The 26,947-nt window shown below is 40.5% G+C and overlaps 1 protein-coding gene across 1 annotated transcript in view; it reads left to right on the top strand.

The window, feature by feature from the left end:
* Nucleotides 1-26,947, top strand: part of LOC126109509 (ectopic P granules protein 5 homolog) — a 343,395-nt gene that overhangs the window by 276,859 nt on the left and 39,589 nt on the right. The window contains exons 36-38 of the mRNA XM_049914531.1: nucleotides 5,855-6,063; nucleotides 13,816-14,091; nucleotides 20,006-20,222. Coding sequence (XP_049770488.1) covers nucleotides 5,855-6,063; nucleotides 13,816-14,091; nucleotides 20,006-20,222 — 702 coding nt within the window. The remainder of the gene's footprint in view (nucleotides 1-5,854; nucleotides 6,064-13,815; nucleotides 14,092-20,005; nucleotides 20,223-26,947) is intronic.

The raw sequence follows: 26,947 nt of genomic DNA, 5'->3' as shown, positions 1-26,947 counted from the left end.
CAAGGCTTAATCGAGATAAATACCACCAGGAAAATCTTCCTAACACTTAAATTTACATTTGATGGCAACAAATTTTTCCTTTTCAGGGATACTTTCCTTGCTACAGCCAGTCTGCATTTTATGTCCTCTCTACTTTTGACATTCCAGTCACTTTGCTGCCCAAATAACCAAACTCGTATATAAAGTACAGTCAAATGAAAATAAGACAGATGGAAAAAGTAAGAAACAGTTGATTACATCAAAAGTAATCACCGTACCTGTTAACACATGTATCCCGTTGAGAGACAAGATGGTCAGTACCTTAATGGAAAAACATTTGCAGCCGCCTATGGAACCATGATTGTACCCAGACATGCCCCTCTTCATCCAAAGGAAATCCAGCGTCTTTCATCAGGGTTCCAAAAATTTGGAAGTCACATGGGAAGAGATCAGAATTATATGGAGGCTTACCAGCAAAACTTCTGCAGTTTAGTCACAACAACCTTGCTAACATGTGGGTGGGCATTATTCTGCAACAGAATAATGCCATCTATCAGCACTTGTGGGCATTTGGAATTGGTGGTGCTCACTTCAGTCAAGGTTCGCTGGGAAGCTCTTGCACATCCTCCATAAAGTGCTGCTCTTGTCTCACAATGGGATAAATGTGTTAACAGTTATGGCAATTACTTTTCAAATAGCAAACAGTTTAATTACTTTTTTCCGTCTGTTTCAATTTCATTTGACTGCCTTATACTATGCTTAGTGATGCATTTCCCAATACAATTCTCCCAACATTGCAGCCATTTTAATGATAAGTTTGTGTAACAGTGGTGGCTGCATGAGGTAATAAATTCACACAAAAGGCAAAGTCAGTACCATATTGAGCAAAACAGAAACCAGTACTGAGAGAAAAGACAAACAAAGATTGACCTACATGGTCACATTTATAACTTTTAGACAATAATTATACATATTTTCAGTCAATTTTCTTTTATTTCCATCTTACATTACTTCTAATTTAATAATTTGTCACTTACCTTTAACATTCACCCACATAAACATAAACTTTTAGTATATCTAAAAACAAAGATGATTTGACTTACCAAACGAAAGCGGTGGCACGTCGATAGACACACAAACAAACACAAACATACACACAAAATTCTAGCTTTCGCAACCAACGGTTGCCTCGTCAGGAAAGAGGGAAGGAGAGGGAAAGACGAAAGGATTTGGGTTTTAAGAGAGAGGGTAAGGAGTCATTCCAATCCCGGGAGCGGAAAGACTTACCTTAGGGGGAAAAAAGGACAGGTATATGTGCTTGTGCCTGTATATGTGTGGATGGATATGTGTGTGTGTGTGCGCGCGAGTGTATACCCGTCCTTTTTTCCCCCTAAGGTAAGTCTTTCCGCTCCCGGGATTGGAATGACTCCTTACCCTCTCCCTTAAAACCCAAATCCTTTCGTCTTTCCCTCTCCTTCCCTCTTTCCTGACGAGGCAACCGTTGGTTGCGAAAGCTAGAATTTTGTGTGTATGTTTGTGTTTGTTTGTGTGTCTATCGACGTGCCAGCGCTTTCGTTTGGTAAGTCAAATCATCTTTGTTTTTAGATATATTTTTTCCCACGTGGAATGTTTCCTTCTATTATAAACTTTTAGTATAGTGGTTTTGTACAGTAAACATCGTTCTTGACAAAATTGTCATCTTTTGAGAAAAATTATAAGATTTAAGAGACATGAGCAATGAACTGCCCCCATACATGCATATTATTGGTTGATACTATTAGTTTATCCAATTACCTGATTGAATTTTCAGATGAAGAAAAATTCTCTGAAAAATAATCAAAATTGATAAATATCTATGGAAAACTCAAAGACTGAAGAGAGAAACTGCGTATATGAAATACACATATATCAAACAATGGGAAGTTGTGGATGGAATATAGAGAAGAGTATGAAAGGGATTGATTGTTACTAATCATAAAGATGAGTTGAGTTGCAGACAGGCACAATGAAAAAACTGTCACAGTTTTGTATATTGTGTTCTACAGAACTACTTGACATTGACAGTTATATTAAGATACTAATCAGCTGGAATGAGACAACAATCAGATCATCACTATGTTGGCATTAGCGAGTTACTATATAATTTATTCAAATCATTTGATGATTACTTGTTGAAAAATCAAAAGTGGTGGTGCAACTATTCATGTGACCTGGGGCTTTAATGGGTCATCATTGTCTGAAAGTGAACTGTAAAAATGGAAACAAATCTAGCATTTAATCACTTTAAGATGATACCCAGATCATGTGACCATTTGGTACATTCCAAGTCATTGAAATGCTGTGACTCTTCAGGCTTATGTGTTCGATATATGGCTCTCGAGTATGGTGCCGTATCACATTTTGTAAATCCCATAATGGTTCCTTGAGAGAACTGCCAGATATCTTCAGGTGTGGCAGCCGGTTACCACTGGCAAGTAGCTGTTGTCCACACTATGACTGTCGTCTTATAGAAACCTCATCATAAAGTCATACATACACAACTGGGTGACTTCCTGACAAATAACAGTAGCATGACCGTAGTCCGCTACCAGGAACTGAGCTGTAGATTTATTGCGCGTGGTCCAATTCACCAGCAGTGCTGCTGCATCTAAGTCTTGCAAAACCCATTTTCCAAAAAACTATGTTTCATGTAAAACATATGTATAAATATTGCAACTGCATCTGTGTAATAAAAGAAGGTGTAGCCTTCAAACTTTCTGAGATCGGCTAGAGAAGTCTGGATGTCCGCACTTATCTGCCTGCCTTCGCGTTTTGATATGTAAGCTTTGTGAGCTGTAGTTGTAGTCATTTCACAATATACTAACTTATTTTCAGTTTCTAAAGTTCTGTTTGATTATTGCTGAATCAGTTCACATTTTTAATCTCTTTATTCGTTGTATTATGAGTTTCATTTTTCAGCATTTCTAGCAGTAAAGACGCAACACTTCGATGTGTTACTGATCCAGCATTGACATGATTTTATTACTAATTTATGATGTTCATTCTTATTCATTGTATGTGTAGAACCTGCAGTCATTCGGAAAAGAAGTCAGAGTTTTTCAAATCAGTCATACAGCGAATACCAAATTGTGATTTGCAAATTACATCTACAAAATTTCAATTTGTCCACATATTCTGTTGCACCACTCTGAACACCAGTGTGGGACCACAATCACCATTAAGATCCTAAAATTCAGAAATACTTGAGTTAGTGGAGGTGGAAGCTAACTTACAGAGCCAAACCAAAACTGGTAACTACATCGATATTCGTATTCAGATCTATACTCTGCAAATCTCCAAACCACTGGGAATTGCATGGGAGAGGGTACTTCCCATTTTACCAGTGATTAGGGCTCTTTCCCCCATTCACAGTTGAAGTGTGGGAAGAATGATTGCTTAAAAGACTTTGAGCACACCGTGAACAGTGTTATCTTATCTTTGTGGTTCTTGCAAGAAGACAAGGGGCTTATTGTATATTTTTAGATTCATCACTTGAGGTTGGTTCTTGTAATTTTGTAAACAGGTTTTCTTGAGACAGTTTTATGTCTGTTTTTAAGAATCCATCACTTCAGTTCTTTCCACATCTTGGTGATGCTCTCCCATGGGTCAAACAAACCTGTCCTGCCCTTCTTTGAACGCATTCAATATCTCAAATTTGTACTATTTTATACATGCCCCACACACTTCAGCGATATTCGAAGATGGGTCACATGAGTATTTTGTAACATATCTCCTTCGTAGACTTTTTCCGTCTCTCTATCAAAAAACTGAAACCTACCACCTGCCTTACATATGAGTGAAGCTATGTGATCATTGCATTTCATATCCCTACAAATCGTTATTGTGTGCTATAGTACGAGATGAGTCCTTCCCTCTTGAATCATTGATATTATAGACATTTTTTCATTTCGTGAATTGCATCATTTTACATTTCTGTACATTTAAAGGACATTGCCAATCTTTGAACCACTTTGTAACCTTATGAAGATCTGACTGAATAGTTATAAAGCTTCTTTCAGACAGTACTTCATTATAGAAAACCTCATCAGCTGCAAAAAGTCTGAGTTTACTATTAATATTGTCTGAAAGGTGATTAACATATCCAACATGAACAACAAGAGTCCCAACGTACTTTCATTGGGCACACCCAAAGTTACTTCTACATCTGTTGATGACTCCCATCCAGAGATAACATGCTGTGCCCTCTCCACCTAGCTCGGTGAATCCCCCAGTATGATGCAACAGATTATTCACGCTTTTCTCTGTATTTAATGGCAGCAAATGCGGGTATGCCGACTGTATGTAGTCAGAATTCTGAGTTCCTATTTATAAGGGTCTCTGCTGTATGAGTGAATATTTCCATCAGGTAAACGAGAAGACCAAAATTTTCGGTGACAAGTTCTGCTGCAGCATAGTGCAGGATCAACTTAGTTACCAGTTTTGGTTTGGCTCCCAAACATGATGACATCATATGCAGACATGACATCTAGCAGTAGGGGGTTGTGATGCCTTCAATAATTTCTCTCCCTCCCTCTCTCTCTCTCTCTCTCTCTCTCTCTTTCTCTCTCTCTCTCTCTCCAATAATTTGAATGCTACTGGAGGACCATTTACAAAAAAGAATAAATATTTGAATGATGTGCTTAAGGTTTGAATCTCTCTTATGACTTCACCTCCTTTACTACACATGCAGATACACAATCTGTGTCTGCTTGAATGTGAGGATGAACATACGAGTAACTACATTAAATATGCAGTACCCAACTCACAGCAGTAGTGGGCACTTAATATGCTGACATTGCAAAGTCTAAAACATAGAACAAGGTTAATTGAACAATGAAATGAGAACAGGATTTACATTTTTGTTGTTATGATAGCTTGATGTTGCCATTTAAGTGTGTTTCATAGCTCAAGCTCTAAGTCAGCGATCCAATATCTCCAATATCAATGTAATGAAATAGCAACATCAGGAGTAATTGGCAGAATTCACACTGCTCTCTCTCTAGATCATCCAGATGACTGATAACTGACTAATGAAGCTGAAGCTGAAACTGGGGCCAGGACATGGGTTGGCACAAGGGAAAGAGTATGTTTGTCGTAATAACTTGCAGTGTTAGTTACAGAGATGATATAATGAAAATAACATTCTAATACTATTGCAATAAATAAAATTAAGTGTATCAAAATGGGTGCTCCCTCAAAAAGCTTATTGTTAGTCGGCTACAGTTCTAAAGGAACAACAATATTCATTTCTCCACATTAGGGTTGCACAATACTGCAACAAAAATTTTTGATCGCTTACCCAGTGGTATAAAATGCCTGACGGACATTGAAGTGAAATTTGAAAACAAACTGAGAAAGTTTCTCCATCTATTCCATAGAAGAATTTTTGTTACCGTAATGTGTAAAAGGGGGTGGGTGGGACTTACTAACTCACAACATTTGTATTTCTTTTTTCTTTTTGGGAAGAACTTAGAGATGTTCAGAATGTAATCATATGCGCAAGTTAATTTGTGATGTGTGCTTGTTCTACATCATTGTGATCTGTCATTAATAATAATCCACGGAACATAAAACTAACTGCCAGATGTCCATACGACCACTGCAGTGCGGACACAGGCAGTTGTCACTAGCTTGCAGTAACCGGTAGCTATGATACGATGATGTAGAGCAGTTGCCCCTAGGAAATATTGTGAAATACACAAAATGTGATCCAGTGGCTGACTCGAGAGCCGTATATTGTTGAAATACAGAATGAAAATTGAACTGACAAGTCAGGTGGCAGGCCGATGAAGTTCCTGCCTCTGTCACGACGCCGGACCTCTGTTCCTGCCCACAGGCTGCTTCGGGTGTCAGCGGCGCATATCCCGGAGGCGGTGCACTTCCACCCGCAGACGCTCACCAAGCGGCAGACGTTCGTCCGTGTCTGTGTCAAGCTGCTGACCAACTGCGCCGGCCGGCACAAGGCCCTCCTCTTGCGCAGGGAAAAGGACTTCCGAGCCGCCGTCGGGAACATCCTGGAGGACATAGAGTGTGTCGTCAGTGCCAGTAAGTCTCAGCCCTTATCTGAGTTACTAGTTTCTGTAGATCACAAGCATAAACACTGCAGAAAAAGAGTACACGTGGAAAGACTACATCAATTTTGAACTGATGATGGCAAATGCCACCTGGGGGTAGTAGAGGTATTGAGAATGGTTTCATCATTGTCCACCAACAGATAGTATAGTAGCATAGCTACCTGAGTGCCATCTGTGTCCATCCTTTAATAAGGAATGCTTACAACCAGAAGGCTCAGTGTGGTGCAAACGTGTGAAGCAAGTATGCAACTGTGCCACGGAGACACACTTGTGGCCAGCCGGAACGGCTGAGCGGTTGTAGGCGCTACAGTCTGGAACTGCACGACCGCTATGGTCGCAAGTTCGAATCCTGCCTCGGGCATGGATGTGTGTGATGTCCTTAGGTTAGTTAGGTTTAAGTAGTTCTAAGTTCAAGGGGACTGATGACCTCAGAAGTTAAGTCCCATAGTGCTCAGAGCCATTTGAACCATTTGAACACACTTGTGCTTCCTACAGCCAATTACGCTAATTTCAAAGGAGTCAAATTGCGGCCTGGCGAGTGACAGGATTTTCCTTGTGGAGAGCTGCCACTCATGTTGGACGTTCTGTGTCATTTGTGCAATGATGCTGGTATCAGTAATCACGTGAACAGTCTCGCACCTACTCGTGAAGTTCTGTATGTCCAAGCGGCACAGATGCCTGTCAGTATCATTGTATTGTAATGTAACTCAGTGGTGGCCAATTGTACAGCTACCACAGTAGAGATAAAAGGGCTTGTAAGCCCAGACATGTCAACACCAATTGTTGTGAACTGGTTATCGGGTACGTACACACGTCTAGCCCATCTTCCACTCACGCCATGGCATCAATGTGCACAGCTCGACTGGTGCCATCAGGGGATCACTTGGAAGATGGAATGGAGCGCTGTGGTCTTCAGCAACTGAAGTGTAGTCTCCCTGCGTGTGGGTGATCGTCTTTTGCTTTTATGACATAGACCTGGTGAGTGCTGTTTGTAGAGCGTATTCATCCAAAACGCACTGTGCTCACCCCAGTCCTTATGGTCTGGGGGGCAATAAGCTACAACTCTCATTCACCTTTGGTGTTTCTGGAGGGGATGCTAACCAGAGCTTAGTATGTGCAAAATGTTGTTAGGCCCACAACAGGAAGATCATGTGTTCTCCAACAGGATAATGCTCACCCACACACTGCCTGTGAACAAAATCAATGTGCTCTGCAAGATGTGCAGCAACTTCCCTGGCTAGCATGATCTCCAGACTAGTTTCCAATAGAGCACATGTGGGATATGATAGGATGAGAAATGACTTGTGTGACTCATAAACCAACAACCCTTATGGAACTGCCGTATTTACTCGAATCTAAACAGCACTTTTTTTCTGGTTTTTGTAATCCAAAAACCCGCTGCCGCTTAGAATCGAGTGCAAAGTAAGCAGAAGTTCTGAAAAATGTTGGTAGGTGCCGCCACAACTAACTTCTGCCGTCGAATTATGTAGTGCTTTGATGGCAAAAAAAAGACAAAAAAGTGGAAGACGAGCTTTTTGTTCACCGCCCCGAATTTCGACCACTGCATTTTCATACATTATCCAACGAAGTAAATACAAATTCCGTATTGTTCATCTTCGAATGTAGCAGCATTTCAACGTACTACGAAAATCCGAATGGCAAGATTGTTTGGGATGTTTGTCAATATGGCCAACTCTACGTTCTGAATTTTTTCATACATGTGACAAGAGATCGTTGCTAATAAGAACTTTTATGAATTGTGAATCGCATGCAGTATTCTTTTCACCATAAGAATAATACCGTACGAATATAAACATTTTGACATGTATTCTTTCGTGTTAGCTGCTATCTCATTTAAATCCTGTCTGCCTAAAAACTACGAAACTAGAGTTAGACAACAGCAAACGCGGAATAATATACATACCATGTCATGTTTATATTCGTATTGTTCTTATGCCTAATAGTGATACAGTCAGAAATGAAGCACGGCAATTGACAAGATTTTTAAATCTAAGATGACTAATTTCTGTGCAGAATGTAATGTACTACAGAGGCATCTGCAAAGATTTTCAACCGGAGAAAAATTTTCGTTAAACTCTCGTTCAGGACATCTTCTATCATATATTTGGTTCTTGTTGATCATTATCAAAGAAAGCAGCAGTGTAAGTAACAACAAATAGCAGTCTCTTGCCATTGTTTCGCTAATGAGACGATTCCTCTATTTTTTTAAAAATTGTAAGCGGCAGTAGAGCGCACAAAAGCAAGCCATGCCGCGAGCGGCGACAGGTCGTAAATACTCACTATCAGAATGCGACAAACAATGCATGACACAGTACAGTTATGCATTTTCAGCCTAGAGTGACATAAACATCTATAACAAAGAGAATGGCACTTACCAGATCAAAGAAAAATAAGCAATCAGTTCAAACCAGATGAAGCACATGAAAAAGGAATGGTACCCGTATAAATACGGACGGAGCACCTGACGCACAGCAATGGCTACATGGTAAAGCTTAAACTGCTAAGCTTAAGACTCGAACCAAACTACTGTAGCTGTATCATCATTCATTCAATCTAAATTGTGTCTCATGTTACAATGGACCAACTTTGTTTCGATTTGGAGGTGCGGCCTAAAACTTTTCTCTCCCTTGAATTTCGAGTATCAAATTTCAGGTGCGGCTTAGATTCTGGAAAATTTTTTTCCCTTGATTTCGAGTCTCATTTTTCAGGTGCGGCTTAGATTTGAGTAAATGCGGTCCATGAATAGGCCATGGTGGCATAACATATCCCAGGACAGTATTTGCCACCTGTATGATCAACTGGAGGCCAGAATCAGTGCATGCTTTGACACCCATGGAGGCGACACCATGTACTAATTGGGCATTTCAGCATGGTTTGATACCTGGTACCTGATACTTGATAGCTCAGAACTGTTTGCACTACTGCTCTGTAAATGTAATCATTTCATATACTCCATATGCACTGTTGGAACAATAAATCTTGAGTTAGTTGGAAACCTCTAAAATTTTGTGCTTCTTTCCCAGCAGTGTAGAATCGTACAAGCATCATTCGGCAAGTCCTTAGAAAACAAGTGATTTTGGGATACATAGTTTTTAACATAATCTTCTTTTAACTCTATTCACTTTTTCGAGTGTTGCTGCAACTTTTTTTAAATAATCCAAAAAGTAAGGTTTTGGAAGGTATGCAAACTATACATCTAGTTGGACAATGACCACCTCGTTAGATGATGAATCGTCATCCGCCTAATCATTTTTTCAAGTTTGGAAATCAAAGAAAATTACTTGGGGCTAAATCTGGCGAGTACAGTGGGTGTTACAGTGATTGAAACTTCAGTTCCATAATTTTGATCGTCAAAACTGTGCAGGCATTCATCCATGCATTGTTATGTTTGAAGAGGATCTTTTCCTTTATCAAAGGAGGACGTTTTCTTTGATTTCTTTGTTCAACCAGTCCAGTAATGATGCATAATACTCTGTAGTAGTTGTTTTTCCCTTTTAAGCAATTGATGTAGATAATTGTGCATGCATCCCAAAAAACTGTAGCCATCACCTTGCTGACAAATTTCACCGTCTTCACCTTCTTTGGAGCCTTTTTGCCTTCAAAAATCCACTGTTTGAATCATTCCTTAGTCTCTAGAGTGTAGTAGTGTATCTACTTTTTGTCCACAGTTACATATTGATGCAGAAAACCAGTAGGATTTTGACAGAAAAATGCCAAAACAGCCTCAGCATTGAACACACTGTTGCATTTATTCTCCACTGATAGCAGCAGCAGCATCCATCTTGCCAAGATTTTTTTTCATACAAATTGAAAAAGTATACCTTCCATTATGTCCGTGGCCTCAACTATTTCATGTACTTTGTTTTGTCAGTGAGTCAAAACCATATTGTGGATTTTGTGAATCAGTTTGGGGGAGGGTTGGTCACTTCCACCAGATCTCCCGAATGCTGCTCATCTTTTGTGGATCTGCACCCGTACATCTACACTTCACAAACCATTGTACAACTTCTTTGGGTTTCTTCCCATTCCATTCATGTCTGTAGCAAGGGGAGAATGACTGTTTAAGTGCCTCCCTCTATGCTGTAATTAATCTAATCTTAAACTCACAATTCCTATATTAATGGTAAATAGGGAGTTGTAATCATTTAAAGCTGATTCTTGAAAATTTGTAAATAGCTTTCTCAGGTCAGTTTACATATATCTTAGGGAGTCTGCTGTTTCAGTTTCTGCAGTATCTCTGTGACACTCACCCATAGATCAAATAAACCTGTGACCATTCATGCTCCCCATCTCTGTATACATTCAATTTCTCCTGTTAGTCCTGTCTGGTACAGATCACACATACTTGATCAGTATTCTAAGATGGGTTGTATGAGTGATTTGTAAGCCATTTCCTTTGTAGACTGATTGCATTTCCCCAGTATTCTACCAATAAATCAAAGTTTGCTGCCTGTTTTACCCATGCCTGGGCATTAGCGATCAATCCCTTTCACGTCCCTTCAAAATGTAACACTCAGGCCTTTGAATGAGATAGCTGATTCCAGCTGTGGCTCATTGATTTTATTGTCAAAGGATACTACTTTTTTGTTGTGTGAAGGGCACAGTTTTACATTTCTGAACATTTAAAGCAAGTTGCCAGTCTTCATACCACTTTGAAACCTTACCAAGAGCTGACTGAATATTAATGCATCTTCTTTCAGACTGTAGTACTTCATTATAGGTAACTGCATCATCTGCAGAAAGCCTGAAATTACTATTAATATTGTTTGCAAGGTAATTAATATACAACATGAACAGCAAGGGTCTCAACACTCTTCCCTGGGGTGCACACAGAGTTACTTCTACAGCTGACGACGACTCTCCATCCGAGATAACATGCTGTGTCCTCCCCACCAAAATTCCTCAGTACAGTCACAAATTTCACTTGATACACCATATGATCGTAGTTTTGACGATGAGCATAGGTGTGGCACTGCGTCAAATGCTTTCCAGAATTCCAGAAATACTGCACTTACCTGACTGCCTTGATCCAAAACTTTCAGTATTTCATGTGACAACAGTGTGAGTTGGGTTTAACATGATTGATGTTTCCAGAATTCATGCTAGTTGGCATGGAGGAGGTCATTCTGTTCGAGATAGTTCGTTATATTTGAGCTCAGAATATGTTAGGAGGTTCTACAACAAATTGATGTCAAGGATATTGGACCGTAGTTTTGTGGATAACTTCTTTCACCCTGCTTGTAAATGGGTGTGACCTGTGCTTTCTTCCATCTACTGGGCACAATTTTTTGTACAAGAGGAGCTAACTCAGCCACAAATTCGGTATAGAACCTGATAGGAATTTCATGGGCCCTGGAGCTTTGTTTAGTTTTTAATGTCAGCTGTTTTCAACATCAGTGACACTAACACTCATGTTTTCTGTGGTGCAAGGATTAAATAGGGGCAATTCTCGTGTTTTCTTTTGTGAAGGAATGTTTAAAAATGGAGTTCAACATATTGCTTTCACTTTTTTACCCACAATTTCAGTTCCGGTCTCATTTGTGAGTGCCTGGACACAAACTTAGGTGGCAGTAGCAGCCGTTACACATGACTGGAATTTCTGTTTTGTGAAATGTCATTTGACAATATTCTGTGGCAGTAGTTACTGAAGGCCTCACGCATTGCCCTCAGACAGCCAAACGCCTTTCATTCAGCATCTCTGTAGCTGTAGCCCTATGCTTTGTTTTACATCTGTTATGCAGTAGTCTCTGTTTCTTTAGAAGTTTCTTTACATGAACTATCTATTGGGGCTTTTTAAGGACTTACATAACAGTCCTGGTGTAAGTGACAAATCTGCCAAAAGACTGAATTATTTGTTGCTGTCAGTAGATGCAAATGAAACTAAAAGCGACAATGTTAGCTTAGCTGTGCAGGCTTTCATAGACGGTATTTACAACTCTTGCAATTTTTGTTTTACGGGCACTGGACCATGGTCCAAGGCAAATCTCTCTGCCTAACATTATGTCTTCCAATGTTGGTGACATCATCAGAGGCTATAACAACTCGGAAGGCAGTTTCAGGCTAAAGTTACTATAGTCAAATCCACGAACAATGGTGGTTCGTGCACGTCGAGGCATGGACGGGGATTGCATTGTTGACAGTTCTAAGTGACAGTTGCGGTACACACGTGCATGTTTTCCACTTGAAGAAAGCGTATATCCTGCAAATTATGTCTCTCGCTTGCTTATGCAGAATTTATCACTTACCCCCCACAATCAACAATGACAACTCACAACAAATGGAATCGAAATTCACTAAACAACTTGCTATGATCATGTTTAATGCTCACATTAGCTTCGCCATTCACAGCAGAACGTTCAAAACACTATTGAATGCCCATTGGGAGAATACGTGACATAGGTGCACAGAAAAAGCCTAAACTCGACTGCCATCATTCATTACTGCAACTATACAATACCTTTACAGAAAATCCAATCACCAGAGGAGTGATCAAAACTTTGCTGGATGAAACTAAAAGAAGGCTCAGTAATTCAGCTGGCTTCAGAAGAAACAGCTACTCTGACAAAGAGATAAATAGAGCATTACAGCCTAAAAGATCTGGAGCTTCTGGTGAGAAAGAATCAAATAAAGGGAAAGTTTTCCTCCCATTTGTAAAAAACAGTTGCAGTGTTTGGAGGTATTCACACAATGTTCAAACTGACAAGAATGGTGTATGACTATGTGAATGCGGATTAGGACGTATGCTGTGAGGGTCTGTCCTGCTTACAGTCTATTTTGTGCCCCATAGGCTATACAGACAGATTGTGAAATTACCGGTAGCCCACTACTGACTTGTTCGAACATCATATGACAAGTAGAAGATGCTGAAATTGCTGTAATTATTTAGTTTGACAGATGATATCATCATTCCCGATCAAAGTAAAAATACTAATGCAAAAGCATTTTCTAGCAAATCCGTTACACATTACCATGTAATGTCGGCATCTACCTTTAGTGTTTAAAATTAAGAAACCATGTACAGCGGGAATAAATCTAAAAACATGAACCATTGAAACAATTGAAACCGATACAACAAAACTGGAAAGGTTTGTGACACAATAAAGTTCTAACCTGTCCACGTATGCCGCATAATCATGTTGTCTGAGGTATCTCATTGTGAGAATGTCAAAAGTAGATCAATATCTACTGGAATCACAAGGAACTATTAATACTAAACTGTGTGGTTATTCCATGCCACATCTATTGTAGGTGAATGTGCACTTGGATGACTGTGAAAGGTGCCATACATTACACTACTGAGGCATCATCATGGTGGTTTCTTGGGGATATTGATAACCGCACTATTGACATGTGATTATTCGCAAAAGGTGTACTATGTGCACTGATATCTCTGACTGCAAGAAGTCTCAAAATTGATCATGGAATTAAAAAAAAACTTACAAAACAATCTTTGCATCCTGAGTTTATTTATTTTTGTTATAATAAACAGCTCTGTTCCCATCAACTATGTTAGGTAGTCAAAATCTGCAATAATTGTGTGAATTTTATGTATGAAAACGATGAAGTTTACTTACTGATACCACACCACGATGTAAAATGAAGAGGCAATACCCATTGAAATTAATTACTGTACCTTAGACATATTATGCAGGCCAGCCCAAACCTACTCAGCCCTAACTCACTTGCACTCGTCCACCCACAGGTGTGCCATCCCCGCAGCAAGTAGCAGAGTGCGGCTTCCTGCTGTCGGAGGTGGTGCCGCTGGCCGCACAGCCCCAGTCGCTGGCACCGCTCGCCCTGAGTGAACTCTGCAGCTGGCTAGCGAGCCGCGACGGCCGCAGCTGCGTGCTGCGTTCGCTGCTCAAGGTAGCCGCGCCGACGCTGGCGTCGAGCCCGCAGGCCCTGGGTGCCGTGCTCGAGGCGGCGCTCGAGGCTTTCTTCCGCATGCCCGAGCCGGAGGACCATCAAGGCGGACTAGGTAAGGAATCAATGAGCCGCAGGATAGATCCATATTGTCAGTGGGTAATTTCGTAAGATTACAGCTTTGCAAAAGACTAACTACTGTTATGAAAGTGCTCAATGTACTGAAAATAGCCACGGATGAACAGCAGCTCACTATTATGTGATATTTTGGATTTTAGCAAAGCTTTTGACGCTCTTGACTTTGAGATTCTGCTTGCTAAACTCACAAGCCAAATTTTTTCTTGAAGTGCTGTACAGTGGTTCCACTCGTACTTTACATCTCACAAACAGTGTGTAACGATGGGAACAAAAAGGTCTCTATGGAGGGATGTAGTATCAGAGGTTCCATAGGGCCAAGAATTGTGCCCATTACTCTTATTATTGTATGTTAATGTGTCAGCTATTCTCTCCCACTGCAAATATCATGTATACAATGACAACATTCAGTTATATCTGAGTACAAATCCAATAAACATGTGCACAGGCATCCAGCTTGTAAATGCCGATTTACTTGCCCTATCAGTGTGGGTGCAGAGCATAGGTTTAAAACTTAACCCATCTAAAGCACAAGCAATCACAGTTGCTCAAAAAAGACTTATTACCCCACAGTTCAGAGACGCCCTTCCACCATTAATCCTAAATGGCACAGAAATAACCTTTTCTTCTTCTGCAAAGAACTTGGGGATAATTCTGACCATTATTTAGACTCAACTGAACACACAGCTGCAGTTGGTAAGAATGTGTCAGCATCATTTCACACATTACAGAAATAAAAAGTAGGAGCTTAATAACAAGTTCATGGAGACTCTAATACTCACCGTATTTGACATTCGTACGAAAACTCGAGCAGTATGGAACTGACAATGAATGATTATATATGATACATTTGTGATGTATGAGGTCTGTTCAAACAATTTCTGAACTTTGACCACAAAATTTTTATACGCTTACCTTTTACTTATTGTGCATTATCTCCTTTGAAAGACTCTCCTCCACACTTGATACACTGCTCCCAACACCATTTTCACTTCTGGAAGCGGTCTAGGTATGCCTCTTGCTGGATCACGTGAAGCACCATCTGCAAATTTTCTTTTATCTTGCCTATTGTTGCAAATCTTAATCCTTTCAATGAGGTTTTCAACTTTGGAAATAAAAAAAGCTGCAGGGGCCAGGTCTGGAGAGTACAGAGAATGAGACAGCACAGTGATTTAGCTTTTGGGGCAATAGTCACGCACCAACAGGGATGAATGTGCGGCTACGTTATTGTGATGAAAGAGCCATGAATTGTCTCTACACATTTCAGGTATCGCAACAGGCCCGGTTAGTACCATTGATTAACAGTTTATCGAGTGGGCTGATTAGCACACTGGACTTGCATTCGGGAGGACGACAGTTCAATCCCATGTCTGGCCATCCTGATTTAGTTTTCCGTCATTTCCCTAAACCGATTCAGGCAAATGCCAGGGTAGTTCCTTTTCCAGGGCACGGCCGACTTCCTTCCCATCCTTTCCTAATCCGATGAGACCAATGACCTCACTGTTTAGTCTCTTCCCCCATATCAACCCAACCAACCATTAACAGATTCTCCCCGTGGCACAAATTCGTGATGAATTAATCCTTCAAAATAAAAGAAAACCATCAGCATGGTTCTGATATTCGATCTGACCTGACTTGACAAGTCCTGTTTTCTTTTGTATATTTGTTGTATTGGGTATGGATATTTCAATTAGTTGTGTTAATTTCTTCTTTTTATTGGTGAGTATGATGTCAGGTTTGTTATGTGGTGTTGTTTTACCTGTTATAATGGTTCTGTTGCAGTATAATTTGTATTCATCATTCTCCAGTACATTTTGTGGTGCATATTTGTATGTGGGAATGTGTTGTTTTATTAGTTTATGTTGTATGGCAAGTTGTTGATGTGTTATTTTTGCTACATTGTCATGTCTTCAGGGGTATTCTGTGGTTGCTAGTATTGTACATCCGCTTGTGATGTGAATCTACTGTTTTTATTTGTTGTTTGGAAAGTCTGCGTTTATCTGTTGTGGTATTGGAATCTTCAATAATATGCTTGCTGTAATATCTTGTGTTTATTGTTTGATCCTGTATTGCAATCATGAATCCTTCCATCTCACTGTATATATTGCCTTTTCTTAGCCATGTGCATCTTGATCGATGTGTGGCTATGTTAGATGATACGGGTGCTTGCCGTGTAGTGTTTTCTTTTTCCAATTTACTTTCTTCATATCTGTTGATGTTATGTGATCTAAAGGGTTGTAGAAGTGGTTATGAAATTGCAATGGTGTAGCCGATGTATTTATATGAGTGATTGCTTTGTGTATTTTGCTAGTTTCTGCTCGTTCTATAAAGAATTTTCTTAAATTGTCTACCTGTCCATAATGTAGGTTTTTTATGTCGATAAACCCCTTCCTCCTTCCTCTCTGCTTAATGTGAATCTTTCTGTTGCTGAATGTATGTGATGTATTCTATATTTGTGGCATTGTGATCGTGTAAGTGTATTGAGTGCTTCTAGGTCTGTGTTACTCCATTTCACTACTCCAAATGAGTAGGTCAATATTAGTATAGCATAAGTATTTATAGCTTTTGTCTTGTTTCTTGCTGTCAATTCTCTTTTCAGTATTTTTGTTAGTCTTTGTCTATATTTTTCTTTTAGTTCTTCTTTAATATTTGTATTATCTATTCCTATTTTTTGTCTGTATCCTAGATATTTATTGGCATCTGTTTTTTCCATCACTTCTATGGAGCCGCTGTGGTTATCCAATATGTAATCTTCTTGTTTAATGTGTTTTCCCTTGACTATGCTATTTTTCTTACATTTGTCTTATCCAAAAGCCATATTTATATCATTGCTGAATACTTCTGTTATCTTTAGTAATTGGTTGAGTTGTTGATTTGTTGCTGCCAGTAGTTTTAGATCATCCACGTATAGCAAATGTGTGATTTTGTGTAGGTATGTTCCAGTAATATTATATCCATAATTCGTATTATTTAGCATGTTGGATAGTGGGTTCAGTGCAAGACAGAACCAGAAAGGACTTAATGAGTCTCCTTGGTATATTCCATGCTTAATCTGTATTGGCTGTGATGTGATATTATTTGAATTTGTTTGGATATTAAGTGTGGTTTTCCAGTTTTTCATTACTATGTTTAGGAACTGTATCAATTTAGGATCTACTTTGTATATTTCCAATATCTGTAGCAACCATGAGGGGGGTACACTATCAAAAGCTTTTTGGTAATCAATGTATGCGTAGTGTAGCGACCTTTGTTTAGTTTTAGCTTGGTATGTCACCTCTGCATCTATTATCAGTTGCTCTTTACATCCTCGTGCTCCTTTGCAGCAGCCTTTTTGTTCTTCATTTATAATTTTGTTCTGTGTTGTATGTGTCATTAATTTCTGTGTAATGACTGAAGTTAATATTTTGTATATTGTTGGTAGGCGTGTTATGGGGCGATATTTTGCTGGGTTTGCTGTGTCTGCTTGATCTTTAGGTTTCAGATAAGTTATTCCATGTTTAAGTGTATCAGGGAATGTGTATGGGTCTGCAATGTAATTGTTAAATAATTTAGTTAGATGTGAATGTGTTGAGGTGAACTTCTTTAGCCAGAAATTTGCTATTTTATCATTTTCAGGGGCTTTCCAATTGTGTGTAGAATTAATTGCTCGGGTGACTTCATGTTGCAAAATTATCACTTCAGACATTTGTGGTATCATCTTGTATCTGTGTGTTTCTGCTTGTATCCACCGTGCATGTCTATTATGTTGTACCGGGTTTGACCATATGTTGCTCCAAAAGTGTTCCATGTCTGTTATGTTTGGTGGATTGTCTATTTTAATGTGTGTGTTATCTATTGTCTGGCTAAATTTCTTTTGGTTTGTGTTGAATGTTTGGTTTTGTTTCCTTCTATTTTCACTTTTTTTGTATCTCCTAAGTCGTTTGGCCAATGCTTGTAATTTCTGCTTCTTTTCATCTAATTGCTCTATCGCTTCTTGTTGTTAGATTTTACCTAACCTTTTTCGTTTTTTGTCTGATATTTCATTTCTTATAAATTGTGTTAGCTGTCCGATGTCTTTTCTCATTTTTTCTATTCTGATCGGGTAGCCTGTGTTGCCATGCTGGTTTTGTGGGTTTCTTCTGTGTGTTGGTTGGTTCTGATCTCTGCCTAGTGTGTATATTTAGTGTAGTGAGTGCTCCTACATAAATCCGTAGTTGTAACTCTTCCATAGTTGTATTTTCATTTATTTTGTTGTGTATGATTGTGTTGATAGTTGTTGTTGTTGTTGTTTCAACTTGTGGGTTATTTGGTGGTCTATGCAAGAATGGTCTAATGTCTGTATTTGTGTCTTTGTATTCTATACATGTCAACTGAAATTTGTCTTCTATATCTAACATGTGTGTGACTTCATGTTCCATTTGTGCTTGTTCTGGTGGCTGTCTTAAGATTTCGTTTTCCTCTGATTGTTTAATTGATGCGTGTTCTTTGTTTGTTTGCTCTGGGATGTTTGAGTCCATTACTGTATTTTCTTCTTCTTCTTCTTCTTCTTCTTCTGATTGCACATTATTTTGTTCCAGTATTTGTTGTACTTGTTGTTTGATGTTTTCTAATTCTGACTGGGGTATCCTGTTATTTTTTATTATTACTCGGATCTGATCAGCTAGTCGTTGTTCTGTTAAAAATTTTAATTCTGGGTATCTGGTAATAAATGTTGTGTATACTTGTGATCTGTATCCAGTTGTGTTGGTTCCTAAGTTTGTTGCTTGGTAATAACAGAACATGAGGTGTTGGTTAACTTCATCTGACCATCTCATCCTCTGCCTTTATTTTCCTTCTAGAGTGGTTGCAGGAAGCATATCCTGCAAAACACCTCTATTTGGATTTAAATCATTTGCCGTGTGGCTAGCAGTGTCGTTAACATTGTGGACGGGCATAGGGTTCAAGTGTCGTCCCCGACCATGACAGCGCTTGTCCTAGGCTTCATTAGTTCTGTCCTGAACCAACTAATCACACTAAAAGGGGGGTTAGCCCTATTAGTGGTTCGTTCTTTTCGTCACCTTTTACGACTGGCAGAACATACCGGAGGCCTATTCTTTTCCCGGGCCTCCACGGGGTTTATTATTATTATTATTATTATTATTATTATTATTATTATTGTTACTTGGAACTTTTGTAATATCTTTTGTCTGTGTTGCTTCTGGCATCAAGGCCCTAATCTGGTCAGGCTAAATAAGCAACAGATAAATAAATAAATAAATAAATATGCAGAAGAAATTATTAATACTTTTCAAAGAAGTCTTAAGTGGTTCTTTCAAAGATGTCTCTGCCTTAATTTTGAGAAAACTAACTACCTTCAGTTTTGCGCTACAGGTAGAGTCGTACCGACTGCTGATATAACTCATGAGCATGTGTCAGTAAATAGGATAGGATGCTCTAAATTTTGGGTACCCATATTGATCAAAACTTGATCTGGCAGACGTGTATTAGTGAGCTACTCAAACAGTTATTTTCAGCTACTTTTTCTTTTCGTATAATTGCTTGAAAACAAGCAAATCAACCCCTTAACATATTTTGCTGATTTTCACCTGGCGTGTTGGGTAATAATTTTGTGAGCTAACCCATTACTTAGAAACAAAGTATCGATTTTACAGAAGGGAGCAGTAAGATTAATATGCTGTATTCACATGCAGACATCTTGAAAGTTCTGCTTCAGAAAGTTGGGCGTATATATTTATCATATCTTATAGTTTGTACATTTTAGCCAAAGTTTCAGAGACATACACTAAGTAAAAAATAATCAGTGTGTGTAACTACATCAGTGTAGCATATGACTGTAGTAAACCTAAAGGTAAATAAATTAATAGCTGCTGTCGGCATGTTCTCAGATGGAACTGTTCTCAATTTTTTGCTCACAGGGACCGAGACGGACCCGCGCCCGACGTGGCAGTGTGCGGTGTCGATGCTCTCGCCGCCGGCACTGACACCGGCTCTGGAAGAGGCGCTGACCTCGGGCGGCCACGTGCTGACGCTGCACGCCCTGCTGCTCAAGAAGCTGCCCTCCTGCCGCGACATCCGCGAGGAGGCTGCCGTGCTCGCCAAGCTCACAGACTGGATGGGCGCCGTCAAGCCTGGGTACGTTGCATCCGCTATATTTGCTGGTAGGATAACAGAACCGGCTGTCCAGAAAAATACACCTGGCCTCTTCACCACATGATGCAGTGTTCTTTTTCCAACCTCTTCACCTCAGGGTAGCACTTCCACTCTGTGTGCTCAGTTATTTGTTGGCTGTCTTCCCCTACAGTTTCTATCCTCTACAGCTCCCTCCACTACCACGCAGCTTATCTCTGAAATTTTAACATGTCCTATTTCTTCCCCACTGATAGTATGGTAAATCATCTCATTTCTTATCTAATCAGTCCACATAATTTTCAACATCATTATATACAGAGACAGGAAAAAATCATTTTATTTCCCGCCCAAGTTTGGTGTTTTTTTCTGACAGTTTTGGTTTGCCAAATTCTGTGCTCTCTTTGTCATCATGTCAAAGTTCATTATGTAGGAAATGAACTGTCAGTTTATGATTAGACGTGAACCTCAGACTTTTAACATTCAATAATTTGTTACGAATATTAATAAACTGCCATCCGCGGATTTATTACATTTTTGTACGGCTAAATTACAGATATTGCAATATCTCATAAAAATTATCAATTTAGGGTTATTCCACTAAAAACTTCTAATTTCACATTATTTTTCCCATTGTATTTAGTGCTAGGAGACTTATTTTGGCCAGAAATGCCCTCTCTGCCTGTCCTCTTGCTTGCAAGGTGGCAGAACTTCTTCACTTCATCTACTTTGGGGTCCCAACTTTGATATTAGGTTTATCACTAATCTAGGATAATGATGTAGGCCAAGGCAATTTGTACCAGCATAGGCTGTTGCCTACACATTATCATAAATAAAGGTGAGAATCAGTCTGTCTCAGGAATACAGACTATATATGATTTATAACTAATCTAATTTCTGCTGCTCTTTAGTACTTTCATCTTTCTTCAGTTTATTCTCAACCCTTATTCCAAGCAGTACATCCTGAAATTCTTCCTAGTCTCCATTCGCTATAGCCATGTCATCAGCAAATCTTATCACCAATGTTTTTCTGGCATGAATTTTAATATCTTTTCTGAACATTTCTTTTATTTCTGTCATCGCTTCTTTGATGTACGTGTTGAACAGTGGAGGGGGGGGGGGGGGGGGGACTGCTTCCTTGTCACACATGCTTTGTAATCTGAGAAGGAATGTTGCTACTCACCACATAGTGGAGATGCTGAGCTGCAGACAGGCACAACAAAAAGACACAATTATAGCTTTCAGCCATTAAGGCCTTTGTCAACAATAAACAGACATGTGCACACATATTCAGTTGCCTGAGACTGCAGTTGTGTGTGTGTGTGTGTGTGTGTGTGTGTAATGTTGATGAAGGCCTTAACGGTAACGGCCGAAAGCTATAATTGTGAGAGTCTTTGTGTTGTACCTGTCCGCAACTCAGCATCTCTGCTATGTGGTGAGTAGCAGCTTTCCTTCTCATAATATTGTTACGTTCCATATTGGATTTTGCATTGTTTGATTATTTCACTTACAAATATTGCATATTACTCGTCTTTTCTTATAACTTATATCTGCTTTGAACACCTTGCCTCATTTTACGTTGTTCAAACTTTTTCTGTGTCAAAACATTCTATAAATGTGTCTTATTTTTTCTTAACTCTTCTTTCCATTATGAAGCACAATGTCAGAACTTCCTGTCTGCTGTCTGATCTCTTATAGATCCTCTATTTTCAGACAACAGAAAATCCAGGACAGAATAAAGATAATATTATGAAAAGGACAGATTCTTACCCACCATATATTGGAGATGTTGAGTCGCAGACATGTGCAACAGAAAGACTGGTAAATGAGTGAGCTTTCAGCCAAAATGCCTTCTTCTAAAGTAGAAAACACACACACACACACACACACACACACACACACACACACACACACACACACACACACACACACACGAGCACATCTCACTCAAATGACCAATGTCTCTGGCTACCGAGGCTGGACTGTGAGAAGCTGCAAATGATGTGAGAAGCAGACTGGGTGACTGGGGTAAAGAGGAGGCTGGTGTGGGGAGGGGAGGGACAGCAGGGTACCTCTGACATCCTTGATGTCATTATGTTTTCATGCCAATTTCAGTTCACTGTCACCTTTCACCATCGGCCCTACTCCCTCGAGGTTCGTCTTGTTTCCCCATAATTCATCCATACCGCTGTTTTTGTATTTATGCATTTTTTGTGATTTTTTGCACTGATTTCTACATTATTTGCATATTTGCATGTGTTTTAATCCTCCACCATGGATCCTTGTTCCTTCCGTCTATGCCAATACAGAAAAGTTTCCTTATTGATAGCCAGAACCCAGTCCTGTGTACTGTTTCTGTGGTGTTGCCTGGCTCGAGGAATCCCCCCAAACAGCCCTTCTGTCAGATTACGCATCTCCAGCTTCAACCACTCCATCCACAATGACCTCCATCTGTTCAGATTATGCCAGTCCCTAGCACTCACTAACCTAATCCTGAAAAACCGTGTCAATCAGAATGAAATCTCCTTGAAATAACTACCCTTTAAATTCTCGTGCTCTGAAATCCGAAATTTCTGCACCTCATCTCTCACAATGAAACTTCTGCTCTCCAGGAACTAGAGCAGCATACACAATGTCACCTCAAAAAACTCTCTGACATCTTCACCTTCTACTCCTGCCTTGGACTACCACTATTCGCCACATTTACAACAGCCTCCAAACCTCCCCCACATCCCCTTGTAGCTGACAAACCCTGCCTTGCAGACCACACACTCACTCCCACCACTAGAATCCTGAACCCAGAGAGATCTGAAACACAGTCGTGAACCTTTCTTTCAAAATTTGTAGTCCCACAGAAGTTTCACTCCTTTCCAAAGGCCTTACCTTTTGCCCCACTCCCAAATTTAGTTATGTTGGACTTGTTGAAGACCTTCTCTCCTTTCCCGATTCTTACAGTGGAAATTCAGGGTGTCCATAAAGTCCCTTTACAACTTCAAAATTTTATTACAACGGCAGTTGTTGAAATATTTTAACAACATTTCTTTTATTATTATCAGTGTTTATAAAAGTGTTTTGACAGTGCTTAATAGACCTCTATATGGACAACTTTAGTTGCATGAAACACAAGACAGTACTCGATTTCTTGCCGTGTTCACTGTAGCATGGCGTCATCAATGGTGGCAACGGCATTATGAATCCTTTGCTTCAAGTCAGCAATGTCCCGTATCTGTGTTTGATACACAATGTCTTTTACATACCCCTATAAAAGAAAGTCCAAGGCAGTGATATCTGGCGAATACAGTGGCCAAGGAATTGGTCCATCCCTCCCAATCCATCTGCCTGGAAATGTTTCATTGAGGAACAGATGAACATGCAGTCCCCAATGTGGTGGTGCACGATCTTGCTGGAAAATGTCGGTTGTAAGTCAGTCAGTTGTGATGCTACATAAGTTGGTTGTAAGTCAGTCACTTGTGATGCTACATATTTGGTCAGAAGGTCGAGGTAAACATCTGCAGTAACTGTTGACTCGTTGAAGAGAAATGGACCAGTTATTCAGTTGCACATGATTCCACACCACATATTCAATTTAGACTATCCCAGTGAAGCTCCCTAGTCACATGGGGGTGTTCAGATCCCCAGATTCTCACATTGTGTCTGTTTAATGTCCCAGAAACATGAAAAGTTGCCTCGTCAATGAAACACACTCGCTTGAGGAATGCTTAATCCTCCGAAAGGCGTTCCAGCATGTTGAGTGCAAACTCTGTCCATTTTGGCTTGTCATTTGGCTCAAGTGTCTCTAACAGTTGCACTTTATAAGCATACAATTGTAATTGTTTATGGAGGACCTTATGCACAGTTGAACGTGTTAGTTGCAACTGTCTGGCAGCTGTGCGGATGGACTTCATAGGGGAACAAGTGAACACATTTAAAACGCAATTGATGTTTTCCTCGGATGTTCTTGGACGGCCGCTCCCCCATCCCTTTATCCAGCACTGTCCCTGTCTCCATAAATTTTTTGTGCCATGCACAGATTGAACGGCGTGATGGTGGATCTCTTCCATACTTCGTACTGCAGTTTCGTTGACTCTGAACATCCGATTTTGTCTCCATAAACCAGGACACACATTGTGCCTTCTCTTGAGGAGTTGCCATTTTATAGAGGTTCAGTTCCTTCCATCAACAGAATATATGAAACACAAAATTTTAATATGTGACTTACCAAATGAAAGTGCTGGCAGGTCGACAGACACACAAACGAACACAAACATACACACAAAATTCAAGCTTTCGCAACAAACTGTTGCCTCATCAGGAAAGAGGGAAGGAGAGGGAAAGACGAAAGGATGTGGGTTTTAAGGGAGAGGGTAAGGAGTCATTCCAGTCCCGGGAGCGGAAAGACTTACCTTATGGGGAAAAAAGGACGGGTATACACTCGCACACACACACACACATATCCATCCACACATATACAGACACAAGCAGACATATTTAAAGACCAAAATTTTAATATGTATAAAAACTTCAGTAAACAGTGATTACAATAAAAGATATTTTGTTAATATATTTCAACAACTGCCATTGTAATAAAATTTTGAGGTTGTAAAGGGTCTTTCAGGACACCATGTACTTTTTTTTTGCCACCAATGTTACCAGTCAGAATCAACCCAAAACCACTGTTGCCTGATTCAGTTCACTCTGTCATTCAACCATCACCCCCACTGCCCCTGAATCACCGCCTGTTAACATTCCTGAATTTTTTAATCCTTGCCTCACCATCAATCCACAAGTGTCTCAACATACAAGCTAACTGTACATCTGCAATCGACCACCTAAAAGGTGATCACTACTTATAACCCCATCTGCTGACAAAGGCTTCACCACTGTGGTTTTGAACTGTAGGGCTTACCTTATGGAAGGACTCCACCAGCTGTCATACTTACCCCATTCCACAAATCCAGCAGGATCTCCTTTCTCTCCTTAATCCTTAGGTTCATCCTAGAATCTCTCCCCAGAGTCCACCTATCTTCCCACTCCTGCTGCTCCCTTTAATCCTCCCTTCTAGATGCTTCCTAAAATTTATAAACCCAACCATCCAGGACACCCAATTTGGCCAGTTGCTGTGGCCGCACTGAGAGAATCTGCTCTCGTAGACCAGCACCTTCAGCCTATTACCTGCAACCTACCCTCCCATTTAAAAGACACCAACCAATTCCTCCTCTGACTCTCCACAGTTCTGCCCTGCCCATCACTGTTGATGTCACATTTCTTTATACTAACGTCCCTAATGCCCATGGCCTTGCCACTATTGAACACCACCTGTCCCAACACCCGATGGATTCAAACAAACAATCACCTTCCTGGTCACCATGACCAACCTGTATCTTCACCCACAATTACTTCACCTTTGAAGACAAACAAATTTGTGGTGCAGCACAGGCACCCATGTGGCACTATCCTATGCCAGCCTATTCATGTGCCATCTAGGGGAATCCTTCCTAACCTGTCGGAATCCCAAACCGCTCGCCTGCTTCAGCTTCACTGATGGCATCTTCTGGATTTGTATCTAGGGTGAGGACACTCTATCCACATTCCTCCAGAACCTCAACGCCTTCTCCTCCATTCCCTTCACCTGGTCCTCCTCAATCCAAGAAGCCACCTTCCTTGATATTGGCCTCCATCTAAAAGATGGCTAAATCAGTATCCCATCCATGTCAAAGCTACCAAACACCAGCAATACCTCCACTTCCACAGGTGCCACCCATTCCGTACGAAGAAGTCCCTTCCATACAGCCTAGCCACCTGTGGCTGTTGCATCTGTAGTCACGAGCAGTCCCTCTTAACTCATCGAGGCCCTCACAGACCGAATTTACCCTCACAACTTTGTACAGAAACAGATCTCCTGTGCCTTATCTCTCCAGACACCTGCAACCTCCCAAAGTCCTACCGTTGGGCTGCAAGGGAGCATTCCCTTTTTTACTCGGTGCCACCCTGGACTGGAGCAACTAAATCAAATTCTCCACCAGTGTTTCAACTAGCTCTTGTTGTGCCCTGCAATGAGGAATATTCTATCCACTATCCTTCCCACCCCTTCAGAGTGGCATTCAGACATCCATCAAACTTAAACAATATCCTTGTTCATCCCTGCTCCCAACCCTTACCTCATGGCTCATTTCTCTGTAATAGACCTAGATGCAAGATGTGTCCCATACATCCTCCTGCCACCACAACTTGCTCCAGTCTGGTCACAAGCATCACCTGACCTGTCAAAGTCAGTGCTACCTGCAGAACCAAAACCAGTTGTGCTCTACAAGCTAAGCTGTAACCACTGTGCTGCATTGTACGTGGCCTGTCCTCATGAATGGATGCTGACAAACCGTGCCATCTGGATCCATTCTACCACATCAGCTTTTCTGAATTCCGCAGGTGGGAACTGTCCCTGCAATATATCCTACATTCCTGTAAACCCCCCCCCCCCCCTCCCATGGCATCAACATTTGTTAGACACCCCCTGCAATCACCTATCCCCTTCCCTGTTCCCACTCCAACAGTACACAGCTTTCTATTCCATCAATGCGTCAACAGTCTTTCTACTCCTCTCCCCCCTCCCCCCCTTTTCCTCCTCCTCCTCCTCCTCTGTGTAACTTCCCCACTGCACCTAGCTGCCCTACCTTCTCCCCACCTCATCCATGTGTGCTCCCACAAGCAGCACTTTACCACCCCCTATCGGTATG

This window comes from Schistocerca cancellata, chromosome 12 (genome assembly GCF_023864275.1).
Source record: "Schistocerca cancellata isolate TAMUIC-IGC-003103 chromosome 12, iqSchCanc2.1, whole genome shotgun sequence".
In the NCBI taxonomy this organism is placed as follows: Eukaryota; Metazoa; Arthropoda; class Insecta; order Orthoptera; family Acrididae; genus Schistocerca; species Schistocerca cancellata.
This window is presented reverse-complemented; position numbering and strand designations above follow the sequence as displayed.